At 45.9% G+C, this 21,497-nt stretch overlaps 1 protein-coding gene across 1 annotated transcript in view; it reads right to left on the reverse strand.

The window, feature by feature from the left end:
* The window catches only part of tmem161b (transmembrane protein 161B), a 57,176-nt gene that overhangs the window by 28,978 nt on the left and 6,701 nt on the right, over positions 1 to 21,497 (reverse strand). Inside the window, exons 3-5 of the mRNA XM_069890520.1 lie at positions 11,736 to 11,819; positions 9,323 to 9,420; positions 3,801 to 3,957 (exon numbers count right to left, since the gene is read on the reverse strand). Coding sequence (XP_069746621.1) covers positions 3,801 to 3,957; positions 9,323 to 9,420; positions 11,736 to 11,819 — 339 coding nt within the window. The remainder of the gene's footprint in view (positions 1 to 3,800; positions 3,958 to 9,322; positions 9,421 to 11,735; positions 11,820 to 21,497) is intronic.

Below are 21,497 nucleotides of genomic sequence, written 5' to 3' on the forward strand. Positions count from 1 at the left end.
CAACACCCAACCCCAACCCACCAATTTTCCCTTGCAACCGCTGCAACTGTGTTTGCCTGTCCCACATCGGACTTGTCAGCCACAAATGAACCTGCAGCTGACGTGGACATTACCCCTCCATAAATCTTCGTCCGCGAAGCCAAGTCAAAGAAAGAATACATGTTCTGGAACTTCAGGAGCCTGATGGCTTGGGGGAAAACCCTTTTCAAATTGCAGCACCTGGGCAGCCCTTCTAGGACTCAGGTCAATTAATGTGACAAAGGTGCTGGAACCACCTTTCAAATCACAAGGGGGAAATGGACCCATTAAATCAACAACCTGGCAACTTTAGGAGGTATCCCCCCCCCCACGATGATGCGTCATGCACTCACGGGAACTATCGGCAGTCAGTCTCCCCCGTCAGTCGCCACCCCCACTGTCTTTCCCCCTGCGGCAGCGACCTCTTTTTTCTGCTGAAGTAACCTCTCCACCACCACCCCCCCTCCTCCCCACCACCGCGGCAGCGGCACCTCAGCCAGGGGTTTTCCCGTGACGCCAGCACGCAAGCGGTGATGTCACTAGAGTAACCGGGTCGACTATTTCCTCTATCAAACTGCTGAAGCACTTGACAACTTCTGAGGTAGGTCAGTGATCCAGTTGGGTTCTGACCTGGTTGGACACTTTCAAGTCACCATGCAACTGGGTTGCTAACCATCCAAATTGCCCGGTTAACCCCATTTTACATGGCAATTTGAAAGGGCCTACTGTTGCTCAATCTGGAAGTAATGACCTGAGTGCTACAATACTTCCTACCAGATGGCAGAAAAGAGAAGTTTACATAAAGAGTGTGTGGAGTCCTTCACAATGTTTATTGCCTTTTGCCTGCATCAAGTGTTGTAGATGTCCTTCATGGTCCAAAGAGAACCCCCTCTGATTTTTTTCCTCAGCTGGCCTTTTCAGCATCTATAGGAGACAAAGATATATTGTCGACGTTTCAGGCCTGAGCCCTTCAAGAGGAAAAAAAAAAATCAGAAAAGGACGAAGCAGGATATATCAGAAAGTCTCAGAATTCAAACAATGGGGAGGAATCTAGCACACAAAAGGTGTTAATTGGATGGGATCAGGGACTAGGTAGAATTTATGTCTGTGTGAAAGGAGACAGGGAATAGAGAGATGACGGTGGGGGGGGGGAAATGAAGGTAGTGGTGGGGGGGGGGTTGGGTTCAACAAAAACCAGATAAGTCGACATTAATGTCATCCAGTTGGAGGGTGCCCAATCGGAAGATGAGGTGTTGTTCCTCCAATAGACAGTCTCCTGTACATTGGAGAGACTGGGCGCAGACCTCAGCTCTGTCCATCACAATAGTGTGGATCTCCCATTTCAATTCTCCATCCCATTCCCTTGCTGTCATGTCTATCCATGGTCTCATGTACTGTCAGACCGAGACCACTCATAAATTGGAGGAACATCTCATCTTCTGACTGGGCACCCTCCAACCGGATGGCATTAATATCGACTTCTTCGGTTTTCGTTAAACCACCACCCCCCCCACCCCCAACCTCTTCAGTTCCTGTCTCCTTTCACACAGACATGATAAATTCTACCTGGTCCTTTAACACATCCAATTAGCACCTTTTGTTGGTCTAGATTCCTCTCCCATTGTTTGAATTCTGAGACTTTCTTATATAATCTGGTTCTGTCTTTTCTGATTTTTCCTTGAAGAAGGTCTCCTATAGATACTGAAAAGACCGGCTGAGATCCCCCAGCATTTCGGTGTGTTTACTATAACCACAGCATCAGCCGTCTATTGGGTTTCTCTCAAATCATTTTGATAGACCAAATCAATATATTTTCCAAGAACAAAAGATCTTTTTCAACTTTTGTGTCAGCCAAAGCCCTTCCCATCTCACCAAAGAATACCTGCAAAAAATATTAGGGAATCAATACCTATTGAGGTGATATATCGCCAGTTGTAAACCTGCATGTTTTACAATTTGATAATAATGAGTTTGTTTATCACAAAATACTTGGTACGACTCTAAGGGCTCTTATGCAAACAATGTAGCCAGTCAATTGTAACATGCAATAAAGCCGAACAAAAGTTTCCTCTTCACTAAAATTTCCTCACATTGACGTCTTGAATTAAATGTCATTTTTTTTTCTATTGAAAAAATGTTACATTTGGTAATTTAACCAGTTACTGGGCATAGATCAAAGATATTCCCTGGTTGTTCATTATAATTAATACCATAATAATATTCGTCTCTCCACTTCTTTTATCTTTTCAAGAGATTACATTGCCAGGGTCTGCTCTTTTGTTCCCTGTCCACCACTCTATTTGAATGACAACTTCCATTCAACCAATGGGGGTACAATTCCCCTTCTATTTCTATCACCCTGATGCAGATGAAGCTCTGATTCATTTGTACTTGTTCTCAATGTGGCATAATACATTGGGCATTTAGTGTGATGTCTGGTCCATTGGAGAAACCATATGCAACCTGGGTAGTTGCTTTGCGGGAAAACGTACCCTCTTTCCATGGAGCTTTCAGTTGCCTGCCAATTTAAATCACCATCTACTCTGACAGATCAACCTCTGTGGCTATTGTTAGAAATTATAAAAATAACTTATTACAGATACACAATCCTTTATCCAGACATCTAAAATCCGGAAAGCTCCAAAAACAGGTATTTTATTCCTGGTACAGCGGGGGGGGGGGGGGGGGGGGGGTGGGGAGAAGAAGAGGGGAGGGAGGGACAGCAGCACGACTCGGGTGGGCGAGGGGGAGAGAGACGCCAGCGTGACTGGAAGGGGGTGGATATTGCAGCACAATTCAGGTGGGCTTAAATCTGGGGCAGCTGGCTTTTGTTCAGAAACCTGGAAAAATCCGAAATTCGGAACACACTGTCCACCAAGGGTTCCGGATAAAGGCCTGTGAACCTGTACATTAAAAAATAAAAACTTTATTCACACACTGAGCATCTGTTCATAACCACTAGATCTAACCAATGAATAAAAACTTTGGCACTCCACTGACAGCCAGTACCTCCCATTAATTTATTTGGAAAATATCAGGTTTAACTACAACAGTCTCACCATAAAGTCTTTCAAACCAACAAGAGTGGAAGTCTGTGAAATATTGTGCTTTAACTCAGGGGCAGCTACCGTCTGTGGAGACAGGGCAGAAGATACCATTACTCATGTTAATCAAAACCAGAACTTACTAGTGAATATCCATACAAATCCTGACCTAAACACTGGCATCAATTAAATTTTGTTAAGAGAAAAAAATTATCCCATTTTCCAGAACCCACCAGGAAAAGTTTATATTTTAATTTAGAGGTATAGCAGGGCAACAGGCCCTAAAAAGCCCACCATCTATTAACCTTTTAACCTCATACCGCTTTGGAATCTGGGAGAAAACCCACATGGACACAGGAGAATATACAAACTCCCTATAGATATCGTTGGATTTGATCCTGAGTCACTGGTACTGTAGAAGCGTTGCATTGCTCGAAGCACTACACCAAATGCGCCTCCTTTTCTGGAGACTTAAATTTATGAACAAAGGGACAATTTGCTTCTTTTGAAATTGCACAACACATAATTCCATTGCCATGATTCAAAAGCTCTCAGCAATATTCCTAACTTCACTACTGAAGCTGCTGTTTAAATAATTAATACAGCTGAAAGCTAAAAAATATTTTTCGTTACTCACGGGGTTAACCAGTTCACAGCTTTAACTAAATCTTCGCACATTTTAAATATCTTGGGGTGACACAAGCATTGTTTTACACTCTGCAGTGATCAAAAGGATACAATATAAAAGTAAGGACCAGCAAACACCAAACAATGCTAATATTCATCTCATTACAGGGGTTTGTCAGACTGTAGTAGACTTCAGTAATGATGTAGACAATTGTGGCAGATACTGTAAAATCCACCAGCCACTGGTACTCAGAGAAGTAATGCAGCACTGTGAGAAAGAAAAAAAAAACAATCAACCACAGAACTATTATTTCAGAATTAAGTTACCATGCATGTTATTTACACCATTTTCTGTACGTATTTTTAATAGAAACCAAATAGCTCCATATTCAATTCATACTGTCATGGATAAATGCACACTATAATGTGAATGTAGACTCATCTCCTGTTTCAAGTGTAATCCAGCTGATGAAAATAAACAAAAAAAAATTTCCAAACTGTTACCATACACAGATTTACTTGCAAGTCAGTACTACACTTTATATATTAAAAAAAATGACATGACAAAGTGAATTTCCACTTGAAAATATCAGCGCAACATTCAAGCCAATTTATAACATGAATGGTTCAGGCAATCTTCCATTTCTATCACAAGTGTGATTTTAGAACATGGAGCTACATTTGAAAAGCTGGGACTTGGTGCCTCCTTACTTATTTAACTTCTGGAAACTTAATGGAACAGGATTTTTTTGTTTAATTCTTTGTTCAAGATATGATGTTCAAAGTCTTTTCCTGAAAAGTATTCTTTTGCATTTAGCTTTCCTCTCGCTTCCTTCTATTCCCACCAATGCAACTGCATTAAGTTTATTTAAATTTAAAGGTACTTATTTCATTCTCTTTACACAGATGCTGGTCTACTTGCCATTTCTAGATTTTACAAATTTTATTAGCCATTTCATTTAACAGTCTTATTGCTAGACATGATTCATAATCAGTGCTGTACAGCATAGAAGCATGATTATTCCAACCTTTTTTGCCCATCTATGCTCAGCCCATTTGTCCACATTAATATTTGTAATAAAACACAAATGCTAGAGGTTGTCTCGTCATTCATCTGAAATTGTACTACTTAGCATAAACAATTATTCTTCCTATCATTTCCCACCAACATCCTTCTGAAATGTATGATCTTATCATCACATTTACAAATTTTGAAATTGTCCCCTACCCTCCTCCCAGAAACACTCCAAATATCCACCCAGAAAAGGGAAGCACTGTTAGCCTTAAATGATGCTTTAAAGCAAATTATCTCTATTCTACTTTCATTCTCATTTTTAATACTATACTTGAGCGATCTATTAATAAGCTCACTAAATATTTCTCACATTTTGTAGATGAATAAAAATAACTAATACTACAGCAGTCAAACAACAAAATCTGCAGATGCTGTGGTCTAGTGCAATGCACAAAAGAGCTGGAGAAAGTATCTGAAACACAGATTGCCTTTTACTTGGATGCTGTATGACCTGATAAAATTTCTCCAGCACTTTTGTGTATTGTGAATTGTAATTAATACTATAGACTTCTATATTTTCTGTTCACATTAAATTCCCTTTGTTTTCCAACCTCTGGTCATTTATCTACCACACTTCATCTTTGCCTCAAGATTATCTATGGCCATGGTTCTCAACCTTCTTACTCCCCCACTCATAAGGCAGCTTCAATATTCCTCAAATCTCCACAGACCATCTGCAACAACCCCATGAATCATCAGTAGGAGAATGCCCTGTAGGGGGGACAGGAGAAATCCTGTCCTCAACCATCAACAGGATATTTGTTTTGTTTCAGCAATTTCTGAATGGAATTTTTTTCCAAATTTTCTGATTGGTTTGTTGACAAATTTGCACATTACTTGTTTATTATACCAATATTTGTCTATGCCATGTCACCGCGGATGTTAATTTCCACCACTTACAACTTCCGCCACACCTCCCTCTTCACTATTTGGGGCTCCAAATAGTTCTTACAAATGAAGCAACCTCTGAAGGGATCATTTACTGCATCCAGAGCTCTTGATGCAACTTCGTCAACTGGATGCAGAGTGGAGATCACTTCAATGAACAATTTTCCTGTCTGCTGCAACTGCTCGGACCTCCCAGTGGCCAAACACTTCAATCCTATATCCCTTTACTACAATGACATATTTGTTCATAGCCTGGTAATACATAGTTGAGCCACCTGGAAATTGGAGGAAAACCCTGTATTCCCTCACGACAGGCTCCAACCAGATGGCATAAATGTCTAATTTCTGTCAACCCATACCTGGTCTCTCTCTTTCCATTATCCCTTTTCATCCCTTCCTTCCATCAGAGAGCTATCTTTTTTAGGTCTCATCCCTTATCACTTTGCAGCTTCTACACCTCCCGCCTACATTCACCTATTAGCTCTTAACTAACTGGAGAAAGGGCATTTCAGGAATGATTTGAGAACCTTGTGACTATGTAGTGCCAGCACACAAAAGTGCTGTGTACACAAAGATAATACACATCTCTACCACCTGCCCTTTTGCCCAACTGCAAAAGAATGTGCATTGGTCTTATCAGTCACTTAAGAATCCGCAAAACCAAGTGAAAGCAAGCAACCTTAGTCCAAAGGGACGCCCAAAAATGAAAGTGCACCCATGAACTGATTCAACTTCCACCAGCCTTCGAGGCATTGAGATTCAGACCTCTTCTATATTCTGGGTAAAAATTGTTTTTTTTCCCCCCCACTTTCCTTCTTAAACTCCACCAATTAGTATCAAACTTAAAGAAAACTCGTATCGTTAAGCAAATATGAGTGGTAGGTCGGATGACTGAAAAAAAAAATAAAAGCACCAAAGAATGATGAAAGAACTAATGAGGAATGAACGAGTAGGGAGCAAATCTGGCGAAAAAAATGTAAAAAAAAGTTAACACATTTCAATATATTAACAAGGCGTCAATAAAATGATCATCTTATCTATAGGAAGTACATTTGGTAAATTAAGAATTGAAAAAAAAACAGATGGCAAATGAATTAAACAGGAATTTTGCGTCAGTTTTCTCTACAGCAGACATCAGCAACATCGTAAAAATAACTATAAATCAGGAATTCAAAGGAATGGAGAACTCAGGGAAATTTCAATAACTAGGAAGAGATTCTGTAACTGAAGGGCACAGCCACAGAAAAAAAAGGTTGTCCCTTTAGAACAGAGATGAGAAGTTTCTTCAGCCCAAGGGTGGTGAATATGGAATTCCTTGCCACACACAGCTGTGGAGGCCAAGTTACTGGGTATAATTAAAACCAGAGGTTAATAGGTTCTTGATCAGAAAGAGCATCAAAGTTGCGGGGAAAAGGCAAGAGAGTGAGGTTGAAAGGAAAAATACATCAGCCATGATTTGAATGGCAAAGCAAACTCAATGGGGGCTGAATAGTAAAATTCTGCTCCTAAATCTCATGGTTTTATTATGGTACCAAGCAAGTTTTCAGAGCAGCATCCGAACACCTCTCTGAGTCACAATGCAATTCATCCTAGGGTCTTGAAAGTAGCTGATGAGTTTGTCAGTTTTCATTTCTAAAATTGACTAGAGCGAGGGAAGGTTCCCTGAGGTTGCAAATAACAAATGAATTTCTTTATTTAAATAAGGAAACAAAATTGCACGTCTTTGGAAAATTCTTAAAGGGCACTGTGAGTATATTTGGGCTATTTTTAAGTCAGAGGTCGGGTAAATGAGGATCCCAATGGCCTACTCCTATTTATATGTTTTCATGTACTTTACATTTACCTCCCTTGGTTTCTTGGCTCTCCTGAATTTCTTAAATTCAGTCTCCTCTCAGTTTCCTTTGCTGCGAATAAGCTCACATAGTTACTCAAATCATGGTCTAAAACGTATCGTATACACCTCTAGCACCAATTCCTTGCAACACTTGCATAAATAAACCATCCAACGTGTAAAATATTAGATAGGTCCTGCTATGTTCGTGGGTCTATGAACATGCACTCCAAGCATCCTGTTTCCCCACACCACTGAATTTCTTACTATTTTATGCACAATTGGGACTTGCCACAAGAAAAATATTTTACTTCGCAGCCCATTTACTGCCCAATTTACCAATTATATCTTCATCCAGTTCAATCTTACCTCCTCACTGTTGACCACAAGAATTATCAATCTGTTTGCTAATACTACCTATACAAGTTAAATAAGATCATTTCTTAATGAGCTTCATTTCACCCTTTTACTGCCCCACACCATTATCCTCAACTTGTTTTCCTATCTTTGATGTTGATATCTTCAAATCACATGGTACTTGTAAGATCTATAAGTAACTCTAGTATTTACATCTTAATTATTTTTGGCAAAGATACAAACCCATTTAGCTAACACGGACTGAAATTCAATTTCCGGGAATAGTAGGTAAACTAGTCTGAGATGTTTATATGAAAAGTATGTAAAATCTATTGCTAAGCTTTGCGGTTCACTAGTTCTGAGTGATTGTAACAGGTGCTTCCAAATTTGGTTCAGGCATCTGTTGAGTAACAGATCTTAGCAGTGACGGCACTAATTTTACCTTAAACCAGCACGGGAGTAAGAGAAAGTAGATTGAAAATAAAAAGTTAGGATTTGTACTTTCCATGTGAAGTGCACACAAATAGGTTAAGATTGGTCTCAGTTAACAATTTAAATAACGTTGTTGCATTAATTACTTCAGGCTTTCAGATACGTTTAGGGGAGTGGGTTGCTACCATCTACATATTTAACAAGTCAATCCTAAAGAGGAAATTGAAAATGAACTACATGCAGGCTACTAGAATCCCATTAATGGTACACTGTAGCAGCGGCTACTCTGTAACTGGAGGATCGCACAACCGGACGGGTTGAATTCAGGGAGCAAAAGTAATTTATTGCAAGCTGCCTGGCTGGTCTCATACTCCCAGCCCGGGCCTGGCTGAGAACCGCGCTGGGGGGTGTCACGTGGGTCGCCAAGCGCGGGCTTCTGAGCCCGGTGCCGAGGTCAGGAGGAAACCCCCCCCGACGGCACCATTCTGGCCGGCTGCCCTGCCGCGTGCGTGACAAGTGGGGCCGGTTCGCCTGCCTAATGGCACACCACCACAATACGTATTAAAAAAAACTGAACTGAGGTGCATCATGGAAATGTGCGATCTGGGAGTTCATAAATTTTGGAACCACACGTAGGCAGGGCAGGCATTGTGCCTTTGAGCAGAAAGCATGTGGCACTAATAAAAATAAAATATTCATTACAGATAAAAACTTTAAATAGTATGAGTTTTACTGACTGAAAGTAGAAAAGGGTTTAAAAAAAAGTCAGCCTTTTTAAAATATATTTTTACACCCACACCACGTGCACAGAAAATGGTATCAGAAAAGTGGAACTGATCAGTGTACAAAGTGCTTGAAGAATGCTTTTTGCAATTACATTTCCTACCTGGAAAACAAACAAGATATATCAGTTAAGGATGGACTCTGACCATGTGATGTTATTGAAACATTTGTGACATTTCTGAATTACAATAAAGACTGAGTCAAAACTCACCAAGGGAATTTTTTTAGAACAATAATTAAAGGAGCTTCTTGAGCTGCTCATCCTACCTTGTGTATCCATTTCTGTAATGCTTCTGGCTTCCAAATGCAGATTAATATCCTTAGGAACAGTCACTGGTTTGTTTTCTATGTGCCCATTATACTTCCTGGTAAAATGGCAATACAAGTGGTTGTAAGTCCACAAATGGAAGCTTGCATTCATGTGGAAGATCCTATTGTTTCACTCTTAGCCGAAATCAATTTCACAATGGCTTAATATCATGAAGAAATGGATGACCTGACATCGTTTAATAGGTTTAATGCATCATACATGTTGAACGTTGAGTGGGTGGAGGGAGGGAAGGGAGGGGGGGAAAGGGGAGAAAAATGACACTGTGTCTATTCAAGAGGGAAATATTTCTGTGCATTTTAGTCAGTATGGTTCATAGTGTTAAAAATTTTTAAAGAAATGGATGACCACTTGGAAGTTAAATAAGCATTATTACAATAATAATTTGCCTTAATAATGAATAATTATACACAAAATGTCAGACATAAAAAGTTAATGCATAAAACAATTTGGAAAATAATTGCCAAACAAGTAAAAATTGTGATGGGCAAGCTGAAAGCTTAAAAAATAATGCATGCAGAATGCATAGAAACCAATGCCAAAAGAAAATCTCAGGAAACATCCGCATTATGGAGTCAGATCGAGGACAGATTTAAGGAAATCAAGTACAAGATGTTCTCTGCTTGGGAAAGGTTGTCAAAAAGGTCAGTAGAATGTAGGTGGCAGGTGATTTCACTTTTGAGTGGATATGATAATGACAGCTGAGTTTTGAACAACTGACTTTACAGAACCTTAAAAATGAGAGTCCAACACTGGGATAACTAAGAATGAAAAAAAAAAATTATATATATATATATATCCAGTTGTTAATCATTTACACAGGAGTGGGAAAATAAATGAAGGGCAAAATGATTGGAGATGAAATCTATGATGGCGAGAGTACACAATTCAGATTAAACAAGGTTTACTTTGCTAACCTGAGGGTGACTAGGGCTGGTTGCAGAAGAGAGCAGAGAAGAAAAATAAATAAAATGAGGGAAGCAAAAAGATGGGTGGGGTTTCAAAAAGGAGATAAAAATGAGGGCTTAGCATTGATTTTATCATCTTATGAGAAGTCTGATTCATCTTGACATCTTAAAAACATGCTCTGGAATTCAGAGATGAACTTGGGTTCTGTTTTAAATGGAGGATGCATATGTTAAAGTTCCAAGTTAAGAACGCAAAATCTCTGCAATTAATGAATTATTATTTTAAATTCCAGTTACTCATGTAATGTTGGATAACAATAACTAATTATTACCCAAGAAAATTCCTCAAACGACAATATAATGATAGATGTTATATGTGGATTGTGGAGGATCACGTGACCTCCCTGTCTGGAACCTAGTCAGAAGTCGCCTCTCCTGCCAATCAAGATTGGACCCCACCCATTACTGCACATCTTACTGTTGGCTCATTTGAATGATGCAGCATCATCACAGCGAGACGCCCAGCTCAGAACCCATATAAATTCTAACACGTGCTACAGGTCGCTCTCTCTGCCTCTTGGTCCAAGAGGCATCACTCTATGCTAGGTCGCTACCGTGGGCATTGCTGGAGGAGTCGTGGGTAAGATGTGCACTACACTTAGTTGTGTCGTAGTACTGCAATAGATCAGCACTTGTAGTGAGCCGCACCCCGATTGGTACAGGGAATTGGTAGTGTATACAAAAGTCCCTGACTGTGTGTGTGCACGTCCGGGAGAGTGTGGTAGGGTGAGTAGCCACTGGTATTGAGAACCCTTGTGCCCGAAGTGCCTGCTTACGCCGTTATAGTATTTAAGTCTCACACTGTGTAGAGGATAGGCAGCCACCGGTATCGGAGTCCAACCTGGGCCCACTGTGAATGCCTATATAGTTATTGAGTGATTAAGTACTGTTTGACATCTTCCCCTGTTTGAATCCTATGTGTATAATAACATTACCTTTGATTGTGACACTTGTGTCCAGACTTGTCTCTCTGTGAACCCTCTGAACCGGATACTATTCCTAACACAACATCAGATTACACATGCTGGTTTAGAAATTGGTAAATAAATAAATATTAGCTCCGATACTGGGAAGAACCTTTAAAATGGAACACAATCTTTTATACCCAATCAAAAAAAAAAATCATAGTTCTGTATAACGTTTCACTCTATAATACCCAAAGAATATAATACAAAAAACAAGAATCTCAGATTTTTGTTTGTCTTTGGAATGGGTGGCAAGCCACATTTGGCATCCCGCACTAAAATAAAAAGTAAAGGAGCATTTTGGTCAGATGGGAGAATGTAAAATCTAAATCAAAATGACTGGATAATCATATGGCACTTGGATGTTATCAAAGGCTAATCTGATGTCAAGCAGATAAATTGGTGGTCAAGCATATTACCTTTCTTTCTTGGATTTTGCTTTCTGTTGTTTTCCAGCAAGGACTTGAAGCTGTTCTTCTGTAGGATGCTGGTACCATTGCAAGCTGCAACAAATAACACAATGTTTACTTTCCAACAATGATGTACATATGATGTTATGATGCATTTTATTCCATGGGAAAGTTATGTTTAATGACCATTCTAATGTGTTAATTAGCCTATTTGACCATGCGTCTGTAATTTTAGACTAATTACTGTAAAAAAAACTTAAGCTTTACATCCTTTAATTGAATGCACGTAGCATTTTGAAAAACTTTTATTGGATCTCCCCTCAGCCTTCAGAGAAAACAACCCAAGTTTGTTCAACCTCTCATTATAGTTTGTATCCTTTGATCCATGCAGCACCTTGATAAACTGGAGACAAACTTTATGTCCATCAACTTTCCTCCCTCCGTGGAACACCAATCTCCTATTGGCCCCATATCTTTCTTCTATACTCACAGTCCTGATGAAATGTTCCAATTCTAAATGTTAACATACTTTTTCACCTACTAATTGTGGTTTTCTTGCTGACTTTCTCCAGTTGATTGTTATTAGCACCGTGCTAAATTGTTTCTGTACCCCTTTCATAGCCTGTAATGGAGCAACCAGGATACCACATGGTTTCCAAGAGCAGCCTAATCAAAGCTGTACACAGCTCCAACATTACACCCTTTCTCTTACACTCAATGCTTCAGCCAATGAAGACAAATATGCCATATATCTTCTGGACCACCCTGTTCACTTTTAGGAAGCTTATGGACTTGGACCTCCAAATCCCTCTGGAAATCAATGTTGTTCAGGGTCCTACCATTATCTGCAGACTTTCCCTTGGCATTTGGCCTCCCAAAATGCAACACTACACACTAGCTTAGATATAACTCTACTTTCTATTTCTCAGACCATATTTGTAACTGCTTTATATCCTTCTGCACCCTTTGGTACACCTCTACACTATACACAACTCCTCTGATCTTTGTGTCTTCCTTAAACCTTCCATTCCACACATCTTCTTTGTCATACAAGTTATTTGTACAAACCACAAACAGCAAGTCCCTGTCCTAATCCTTGTGGAACACCAATATTCATGGTCCTCCAGTCAGAATAAGATTCTTCCACCCTACCCTGTCTTCTATGGACAAGCAAATTCTGAATCCAAACTACTAATTCACTGCGGAACTCATGCATCCTTACCTCCTCAATCAGCCTACCACATGGGAACTTGTCAACTGCTTTACGATGGTCCACATAGTCAAAATTCACTCCTCTACCTTCATTACCTTCTTCGTCTCCTCAAAAACTTCAATCAAGTTTGTAAGACATTACACATACCAAACTGCAAGAACTATTTCACTAGTGTGGTTTAGAGGAGCAAATCTATCATCTTTTTCCGGCTTGTATGTATTTCCTTGTCTACCAATGTGCTATATTATTGTGTCCTTTGAAATGATTTAGCAATTAAGTATGAACAACTAGCACACATCTTGCCAGGGATGCTCAAATTTAAAAAAAAAACAATAAACTGGAAAAAAAACCAAAAATTTAAGGCAAGACAAATTACAAATCAAACAGAGATGTCAATAATAGTCCTACTATTGTATATTTTAATCCTGGTCGGATTGGTCTGCTTTCAGCTTATCTTGTGTAAACACGATAAGAAATCAAGTGATAACATAAAATGATCCAAATTTCTTCCATACCACCCCAAGGGCATCCAAGGTGACAGTATCAACAAACATCTGAACCAGCTGTAATTCTTCATGTAACTAAGTAAAATATTTAGAAGAAAATTACTGAACATACAACTTTAAGGCACGCACTCATAGATAACTAAAGATAGTTTAAAAGTAGTTTTAAGGACCACCTTCTTTAACGATACTGGGGAAAGTGGGGGGGTGGGGTGAGGTGGTGGGTGTGATTACCACTATCTGAAGATCCAGTAATACTGAGCAGCTAACTAAAAAAGACTGGTTTGTTTCTTATCAGCTTTCTTTCATCGAGCAAGCTAATATGTCATAATACAACATGCTTGGTCCAATGGATGTAGTTCAAACTACATCCATTGGTTCTTCCTGAAACACAAAATATATTAAATTTATCAAACATGGCTCCTCTTTCATAAATCTATGACAATTAATACATCAAAGACATGGGCCAGATATTAAAAAAAAACCACAAGGTGGAACATAGGAAAGAGATTAAAAGTCTAGGGACATGGCCACACAATGCCTTCAGGAGAGGAGAATGAGACCACAACCCCTGTCCACATCAATAGCACTGAAGTGGAAGGAGTAAACAGCTTGAGAGTCTGAGGAATAAATATCCCCAATGACCTAACCTGGTTACAAGATGGCAAATGCCTTTACTTTCTTACAAGACGAATGAAGTTCAGCATGTCTCCCTCATCCCTCAACAACCTCTACAGGTGCACCACTGAAAGCATATTTGATGCATGCATCGCAAACAAGGTATGAAAGCTGCTCTGCTCAAGATGGAAGCGACAGAAGGTAATGAATGGAGCTCAGAATGAAAACCTCTATCCTCCACAGACTACAGTTATATAACCTTCTGCATAGGAAAGGCCAGCCAACATACTGAAGGATCCATCTTTGGCTTGGCTTCGCAGACGAAGATTAATGGAGGGGTAATGTCCATGTCAGCTGCAGGCTCGTTTGTGGCTGACAAGTCCGATGCGGGACAGGCAGACACGGTTGCAGCGGTTGCAAGGGAAAATTGGTTGGTTGGGTGTTGGGTTTTTCCTCCTTTGTCTTTTGTCAGTGAGGTGGGCTCTGCGGTCTTCTTCAAAGGAGGTTGCTGCCCGCCGAACTGTGAGGCGCCAAGATGCACGGTTTGAGGCGATATCAGCCCACTGGCGGTGGTCAATGTGGCAGGCACCAAGAGATTTCTTTAGGCAGTCCTTGTACCTCTTCTTTGGTGCACCTCTGTCTCGGTGGCCAGTGGAGAGCTCGCCATACAACACGATCTTGGGAAGGCGATGGTCCTCCATTCTGGAGACGTGACCTACCCAGCGCAGTTGGATCTTCAGCAGCGTGGATTCGATGCTGTCGGCCTCTGCCATCGAGTACTTCGATGTTAGGGATGAAATCGCTCCAATGAATGTTGAGGATGGAGCGGAGACAACGCTGGTGGAAGCGTTCTAGGAGCCGTAGGTGATGCCAGTAGAGGACCCATGATTCGGAGCCGAACAGGAGTGTGGGTATGACAATGGCTCTGTATACTCTAATCTTTGTGAGATTTTTCAGTTGGTTGTTTTTCCAGACTCTTTTGTGTAATCTTCCAAAGGCGCTATTTGCCTTGGGGAGTTTGCTGTCTATCTCGTTGTCGATCCTTGCATCCGATGAAATGGTGCAGCCGAGATAGGTGAACTGGTTGACCGTTTTGAGTTTTGTGTGCCCGATGGAGATGTGGGGGGGCTCGTAGTCATGGTGGGGAGCTGGCTGATGGAGGACCTCCGTTTTCTTCAGGCTGACTTCCAAGCCAAACATTTTGGCAGTTTCCGCAAAACAGGACGTCAAGCGCTGAAGAGCTGGCTCTGAATGGGCAACTAAAGCGGCATTGTCTGCAAAGAGTAGTTCACGGACAAGTTGCTCTTGTGTCTTGGTGTGAGTTTGCAGGCGCCTCAGATTGAAGAGACTGCCATCCGTGCGGTACCGTATATAAACGGCGTCTTCATTGTTGAGGTCTTTCATGGATCCATCTCACCCCCAATATACCCTCTTCTCCCTCCTCCAATCAGGGAGAAGGCTCAATGACAGTTTCTTTCTCACAGCCATCAGACTCCTGAATGAACCCATCTCAGTTAGCACCCTAACTTGGTGCTAACTGACCACTTTCAGTAACTGTAAATTATGCTCTTAACATGGTTGAATGGAATGTTAGAGATATCCTGTTAGACTACTTATAAAAGAACCCATTTCACTGCACTCGATATAATGTGACAAATAAAGTTAAACTTGTATATAGGCTAATTTTATAAAATTGCTGTTCAGTTAAATAGCACAGTAACAGTCCCTTCGGCCCATCATGTTCCTGCCAACCATGGGGTCCACCTCAGCTAGTCCCATTTGGCCAACATTGTTCAAAATCTTTCCTTTCCATATACCAGGCCAAACATGTTGCAATTATGCCCACTATCCTCTGGTGTGGAAAAGGTTCTCCTTGGGTCCCTGTTAAATCCCCCCCACCCCTTACACCTTAAATCAATGCTCTCTAGTTTTAGATTCACCACCCTAGGGAAAAGACTATGTCCTCATCTGCAGCCCTCATGATTTTATAAACTCCTCAAAGGCATGTTTCAGATTCCTACGCTCAAGGGAGAAACGTCCCAGTCTATCCAGCCTCTCCTTAAAATTCAAGACTCCTAGCCCCAGAAACGTTCCTGAAAATCCTTTTATTTTAATTCTATTAATTTTATTTTAACTAAGAACCACGACCAACTGTAGACTATTCTCGGACATATAACCATTTACGGAGCGGAAACAGGCCATGTTGGCCTTTCGAGTCCGCACCGGTTCACTCATTTCGTAGCGCCATCTTCATTCAATAACGATGGGCGAATTCGATGCAGGTGGAATCAGTCGTAGAAATGTTTGATAATGAACCACATTCTTTTATTCTTTCACCCTCAAATTTCCAATTTTTCTTTGATGCAAAATTCTTCTAAACCTCCCTCTCATTTCAAATTTATGCAAATCACTGACCAGTAGAAACACTGACAAAAACTCAATATTGAAAATATCAACCTTTTCTGTTCCTATTCATAATTAACCTTATTCTTTGAATTAACATGACAAACCTTTTCTTACTCACTTCTGCTGTCTTGATGTGCTACACTCACCTGGTAATATTATCTCTCATGTGATCCACACTTTTATTTCTCACAAGGTCACATGGAGTAATTCATCCTGGCTGCAAAACCAATGAGAGCATGTGCAAACCTAAACCTAACAGGGAAGGAAGTTCTGGAGTTGCATAGATCAACAGATAAAAGTTCCTCTTGCCTTTCACTCTGTGGAGATCAACAAACACTTCAGTCCAAATGTTTACAGCTCCTATATCAATCATAAAATGCCATCAAGGCAGATTTTTCTTTAATGAGTACTATGTAATAAATTCTATGTAATTGTTTCTCAGTGGTTTAAAATGTTTTAAGTCAACTTTTATCTTTAAAATATTTAAAAGGGATATTACTTATCCAAATTCTAATAGCATTGATGTTGGAGGGATTTATCCATACGATACCACTCCAGAAAGTTCCAACTCCAGATTCATTATCTATTAATGCCAGTCAGCAGCATTCAGCATCAGAAGGGAGATCCTACCTATGGTTAGTGCAATTATCTATTTAATCCCTAATTAAATAAATAAAGGGCAAGGCAACATTAGTACCTGGATCACAATCTGGTAAAAGCGAAATCCTGAAATGACATTCTTAGGACGAGCATTCAGAATGGCTCAACTGACAAGCATAGAACTATAGAACGTTAGAGCGCAGAAACAGGCCTCTTGGCCCTTCTAGTCTGTGGTGAACTATTATTCCACCTAGACCCACTGATTTGCACCTGGACTACAACCCTCCACATCAACCCCATCCACGTGCCTGTCCAGATTTTTGTTAAATGTCAAAATTGAGCCTGCGTTCACCAATTCCTCTAGCAGCTCATTCCACACTCCCACCAATCTACGTGAAGAAGTTCCCCCTGATGTTAGGACGGATATGAAGAGGAACTGCTTCTCCCCCCCCACCCCCCACCTCCAACCACCAAGAGGGTGGTGGGTGGTGAACCTGTGGAATTCGTTGTCCACTGAAGCAGTGGGGGCTATCTCAGTTAATTTATTAAGACAAGGTTGGATAGATTTTTACATAGTAAGGAAATTAAGGGATATGGTGAAAAGGCAGGTAGATACTTGTGGAAGATGCCAAGGGGGCTAGGGATGAGTGAGTCAGTGAAGGAACAGTCCATACAAAGGCAAGAGAGGTGAGGAGAAAGGGTAGGATGATGTTGTAGTGATGAAAATTGCAGAGGACAACGTGTTGGATGTGGAGGCTGGTGAGATGATAAGGACAAGGGGAATCCTGTTTTTATGTCAAGGGGCAGGGCAGAGGTGCGGGAAATGGAGGAGATGCGGGTAAGGGTGGCATAGGGGAAGCCACATTTTTTTGAAGAACGAGGACATCTCAGCTAATCCTGACTGGAAAACTTCATCTTGGGAGCATATACAACATAGACAGAAGATGTGAGAGAAATCCTTACAGGGGATTGGGTGTGAACAAGTGTAGCCGAGGTAGTTATTGGAGTTGTAGATTTAAAAAATCTCTGTAGAAATGTATCTCGAGAGGAAGACCTCAAGATCAAGAAAGGGGAGAGTGTCACTTGAGATGGACCAAGTGAATGAGGTTGGGGTGAAAATTTGCAGTGAATAAAGTTGACAAGCTCATCGTGGATGCATGAGGCAACACCAATGTAGTCGTATTCCTCTCCATTCATAGACCCATATCCCCTCCCCCGGATTCCAGTTGTGCCCTCCCTCCCTTAACCAACTATTAACTCCTGCCTGTGATCCTGTGATTGTGTTCCTCTCCCCCCTCCCCTCCTCTCCCCCCTCCCCTCCTCTCCCCCCTCCCCTCCTCTCCCCCTCCCCTCCTCTCCCCCTCCCCTCCTCTCCCCTCCTCTCCCCCCTCCCCTCCTCTCCCCCCTCCCCTCCTCTCCCCCCCCTCCCCTCCTCTCCCCCCTCCCCTCCTCTCCCCCCTCCCCTCCTCTCCCCCCTCCCCTCCTCTCCCCCCTCCCTCCTCTCCCCCCTCCCCTCCTCTCCCCCCTCCCCTCCTCTCCCCCCTCCCCTCCTCTCCCCCCTCCCCTCCTCTCCCCCCTCCCCTCCTCTCCCCCTCCCCTCCTCTCCCCCCTCCCCTCCTCTCCCCCCTCCCCTCCTCTCCCCCCTCCCCTCCTCTCCCCCCTCCCCTCCTCTCCCCCCTCCCCTCCTCTCCCCCCTCCCCTCCTCTCCCCCCTCCCCTCCTCTCCCCCCTCCCCTCCTCTCCCCCCTCCCCTCCTCTCCCCCCTCCCCTCCTCTCCCCCTCCCCTCCTCTCCCCCCTCCCCTCCTCTCCCCCCTCCCCTCCTCTCCCCCCTCCCCTCCTCTCCCCCTCCCCTCCTCTCCCCCCTCCCCTCCTCTCCCCCCTCCCCTCCTCTCCCCCCTCCCTCCTCTCCCCCCTCCCCTCCTCTCCCCCCTCCCCTCCTCTCCCCCCTCCCCTCCTCTCCCCCCTCCCCTCCTCTCCCCCCTCCCTCCTCTCCCCCCTCCCCTCCTCTCCCCCCTCCCCTCCTCTCCCCCCTCCCCTCCTCTCCCCCCTCCCCTCCTCTCCCCCCTCCCCTCCTCTCCCCCCTCCCCTCCTCTCCCCCCTCCCCTCCTCTCCCCCCTCCCCTCCTCTCCCCCCTCCCCTCCTCTCCCCCTCCCCTCCTCTCCCCCTCCCCTCCTCTCCCCCTCCCCTCCTCTCCCCCTCCCCTCCTCTCCCCCCTCCCCTCCTCTCCCCCCTCCCCTCCTCTCCCCCCTCCCCTCCTCTCCCCCCTCCCCTCCTCTCCCCCCTCCCCTCCTCTCCCCCCTCCCCTCCTCTCCCCCCTCCCCTCCTCTCCCCCCTCCCCTCCTCTCCCCCCTCCCTCCTCTCCCCCCTCCCCTCCTCTCCCCCCTCCCCTCCTCTCCCCCTCCCCTCCTCTCCCCCCTCCCCTCCTCTCCCCCCTCCCCTCCTCTCCCCCCTCCCCTCCTCTCCCCCCTCCCCTCCTCTCCCCCCTCCCCTCCTCTCCCCCCTCCCCTCCTCTCCCCCCTCCCCTCCTCTCCCCCCTCCCCTCCTCTCCCCCCTCCCCTCCTCTCCCCCCTCCCCTCCTCTCCCCCCTCCCCTCCTCTCCCCCCTCCCCTCCTCTCCCCCCTCCCCTCCTCTCCCCCCTCCCCTCCTCTCCCCCCTCCCTCCTCTCCCCCCTCCCCCCTCCCTCCTCTCCCCCCTCCCCTCCTCTCCCCCCTCCCCTCCTCTCCCCCCTCCCCTCCTCTCCCCCTCCCCTCCTCTCCCCCCTCCCCTCCTCTCCCCCCTCCCCTCCTCTCCCCCCTCCCCTCCTCTCCCCCCTCCCCTCCTCTCCCCCCTCCCCTCCTCTCCCCCCTCCCCTCCTCTCCCCCCTCCCCTCCTCTCCCCCCTCCCCTCCTCTCCCCCCTCCCCTCCTCTCCCCCCTCCCCTCCTCTCCCCCCTCCCCTCCTCTCCCCCCTCCCCTCCTCTCCCCCCTCCCCTCCTCTCCCCCCTCCCCTCCTCTCCCCCCTCCCCTCCTCTCCCCCCTCCCCTCCTCTCCCCCCTCCCCTCCTCTCCCCCCTCCCCTCCTCTCCCCCCTCCCCTCCTCTCCCCCCTCCCCTCCTCTCCCCCCTCCCCTCCTCTCCCCCCTCCCCTCCTCTCCCCCCTCCCCTCCTCTCCCCCCTCCCCTCCTCTCCCCCCTCCCCTCCTCTCCCCCTCCCTCCTCTCCCCCCTCCCCTCCTCTCCCCCCTCCCCTCCTCTCCCCCCTCCCCTCCTCTCCCCCCTCCCCTCCTCTCCCCCCTCCCCTCCTCTCCCCCTCCCCTCCTCTCCCCCTCCCCTCCTCTCCCCCCTCCCTCCTCTCCCCCCTCCCCTCCTCTCCCCCCTCCCCTCCTCTCCCCCCTCCCCTCCTCTCCCCCCTCCCCTCCTCTCCCCCCTCCCCTCCTCTCCCCCCTCCCCTCCTCTCCCCCCTCCCCTCCTCTCCCCCCTCCCCTCCTCTCCCCCCTCCCCTCCTCTCCCCCCTCCCCTCCTCTCCCCCCTCCCCTCCTCTCCCCCCTCCCCTCCTCTCCCCCTCCCCTCCTCTCCCCCCTCCCCTCCTCTCCCCCCTCCCCTCCTCTCTCCCTCCCCTCCCTCCTCTCCCCCCTCCCCTCCTCTCCCCCTCCCCTCCTCTCCCCCTCCCCTCCTCTCCCCCCTCCCCTCCTCTCCCCCTCCCCTCCTCTCCCCCCTCCCCTCCTCTCCCCCCTCCCCTCCTCTCCCCCTCCCCTCCTCTCCCCCCTCCCTCCTCTCCCCCCTCCCCTCCTCTCCCCCCTCCCCTCCTCTCCCCCCTCCCCTCCTCTCCCCCTCCCCTCCTCTCCCCCTCCCTCTCCCTCCTCCCCCTCCTCTCCCCCCTCCCCTCCTCTCCCCCCTCCCTCCTCTCCCCCCTCCCCTCCTCTCCCCCCTCCCCTCCTCTCCCCCCTCCCCTCCTCTCCCCCCTCCCCTCCTCTCCCCCCTCCCCTCCTCTCCCCCCTCCCCTCCTCTCCCCCCTCCCCTCCTCTCCCCCCTCCCCTCCTCTCCCCCCTCCCCTCCTCTCCCCCCTCCCCTCCTCTCCCCCCTCCCCTCCTCTCCCCCCTCCCTCCTCTCCCCCCTCCCCTCCTCTCCCCCCTCCCCTCCTCTCCCCCCTCCCCTCCTCTCCCCCTCCCCTCCTCTCCCCCCTCCCCTCCTCTCCCCCCTCCCCTCCTCTCCCCCCTCCCCTCCTCTCCCCCCTCCCCTCCTCTCCCCCCTCCCCTCCTCTCCCCCTCCCCTCCTCTCCCCCCTCCCCTCCTCTCCCCCCTCCCCTCCTCTCCCCCCTCCCCTCCTCTCCCCCCTCCCCTCCTCTCCCCCCTCCCCTCCTCTCCCCCCTCCCCTCCTCTCCCCCCCCCTCTCCCCCTCCCTCCTCTCCCCCCTCCCCTCCTCTCCCCCCTCCCCTCCTCTCCCCCCTCCCCTCCTCTC

Source organism: Narcine bancroftii, chromosome 1, assembly GCF_036971445.1.
Source record: "Narcine bancroftii isolate sNarBan1 chromosome 1, sNarBan1.hap1, whole genome shotgun sequence".
In the NCBI taxonomy this organism is placed as follows: Eukaryota; Metazoa; Chordata; class Chondrichthyes; order Torpediniformes; family Narcinidae; genus Narcine; species Narcine bancroftii.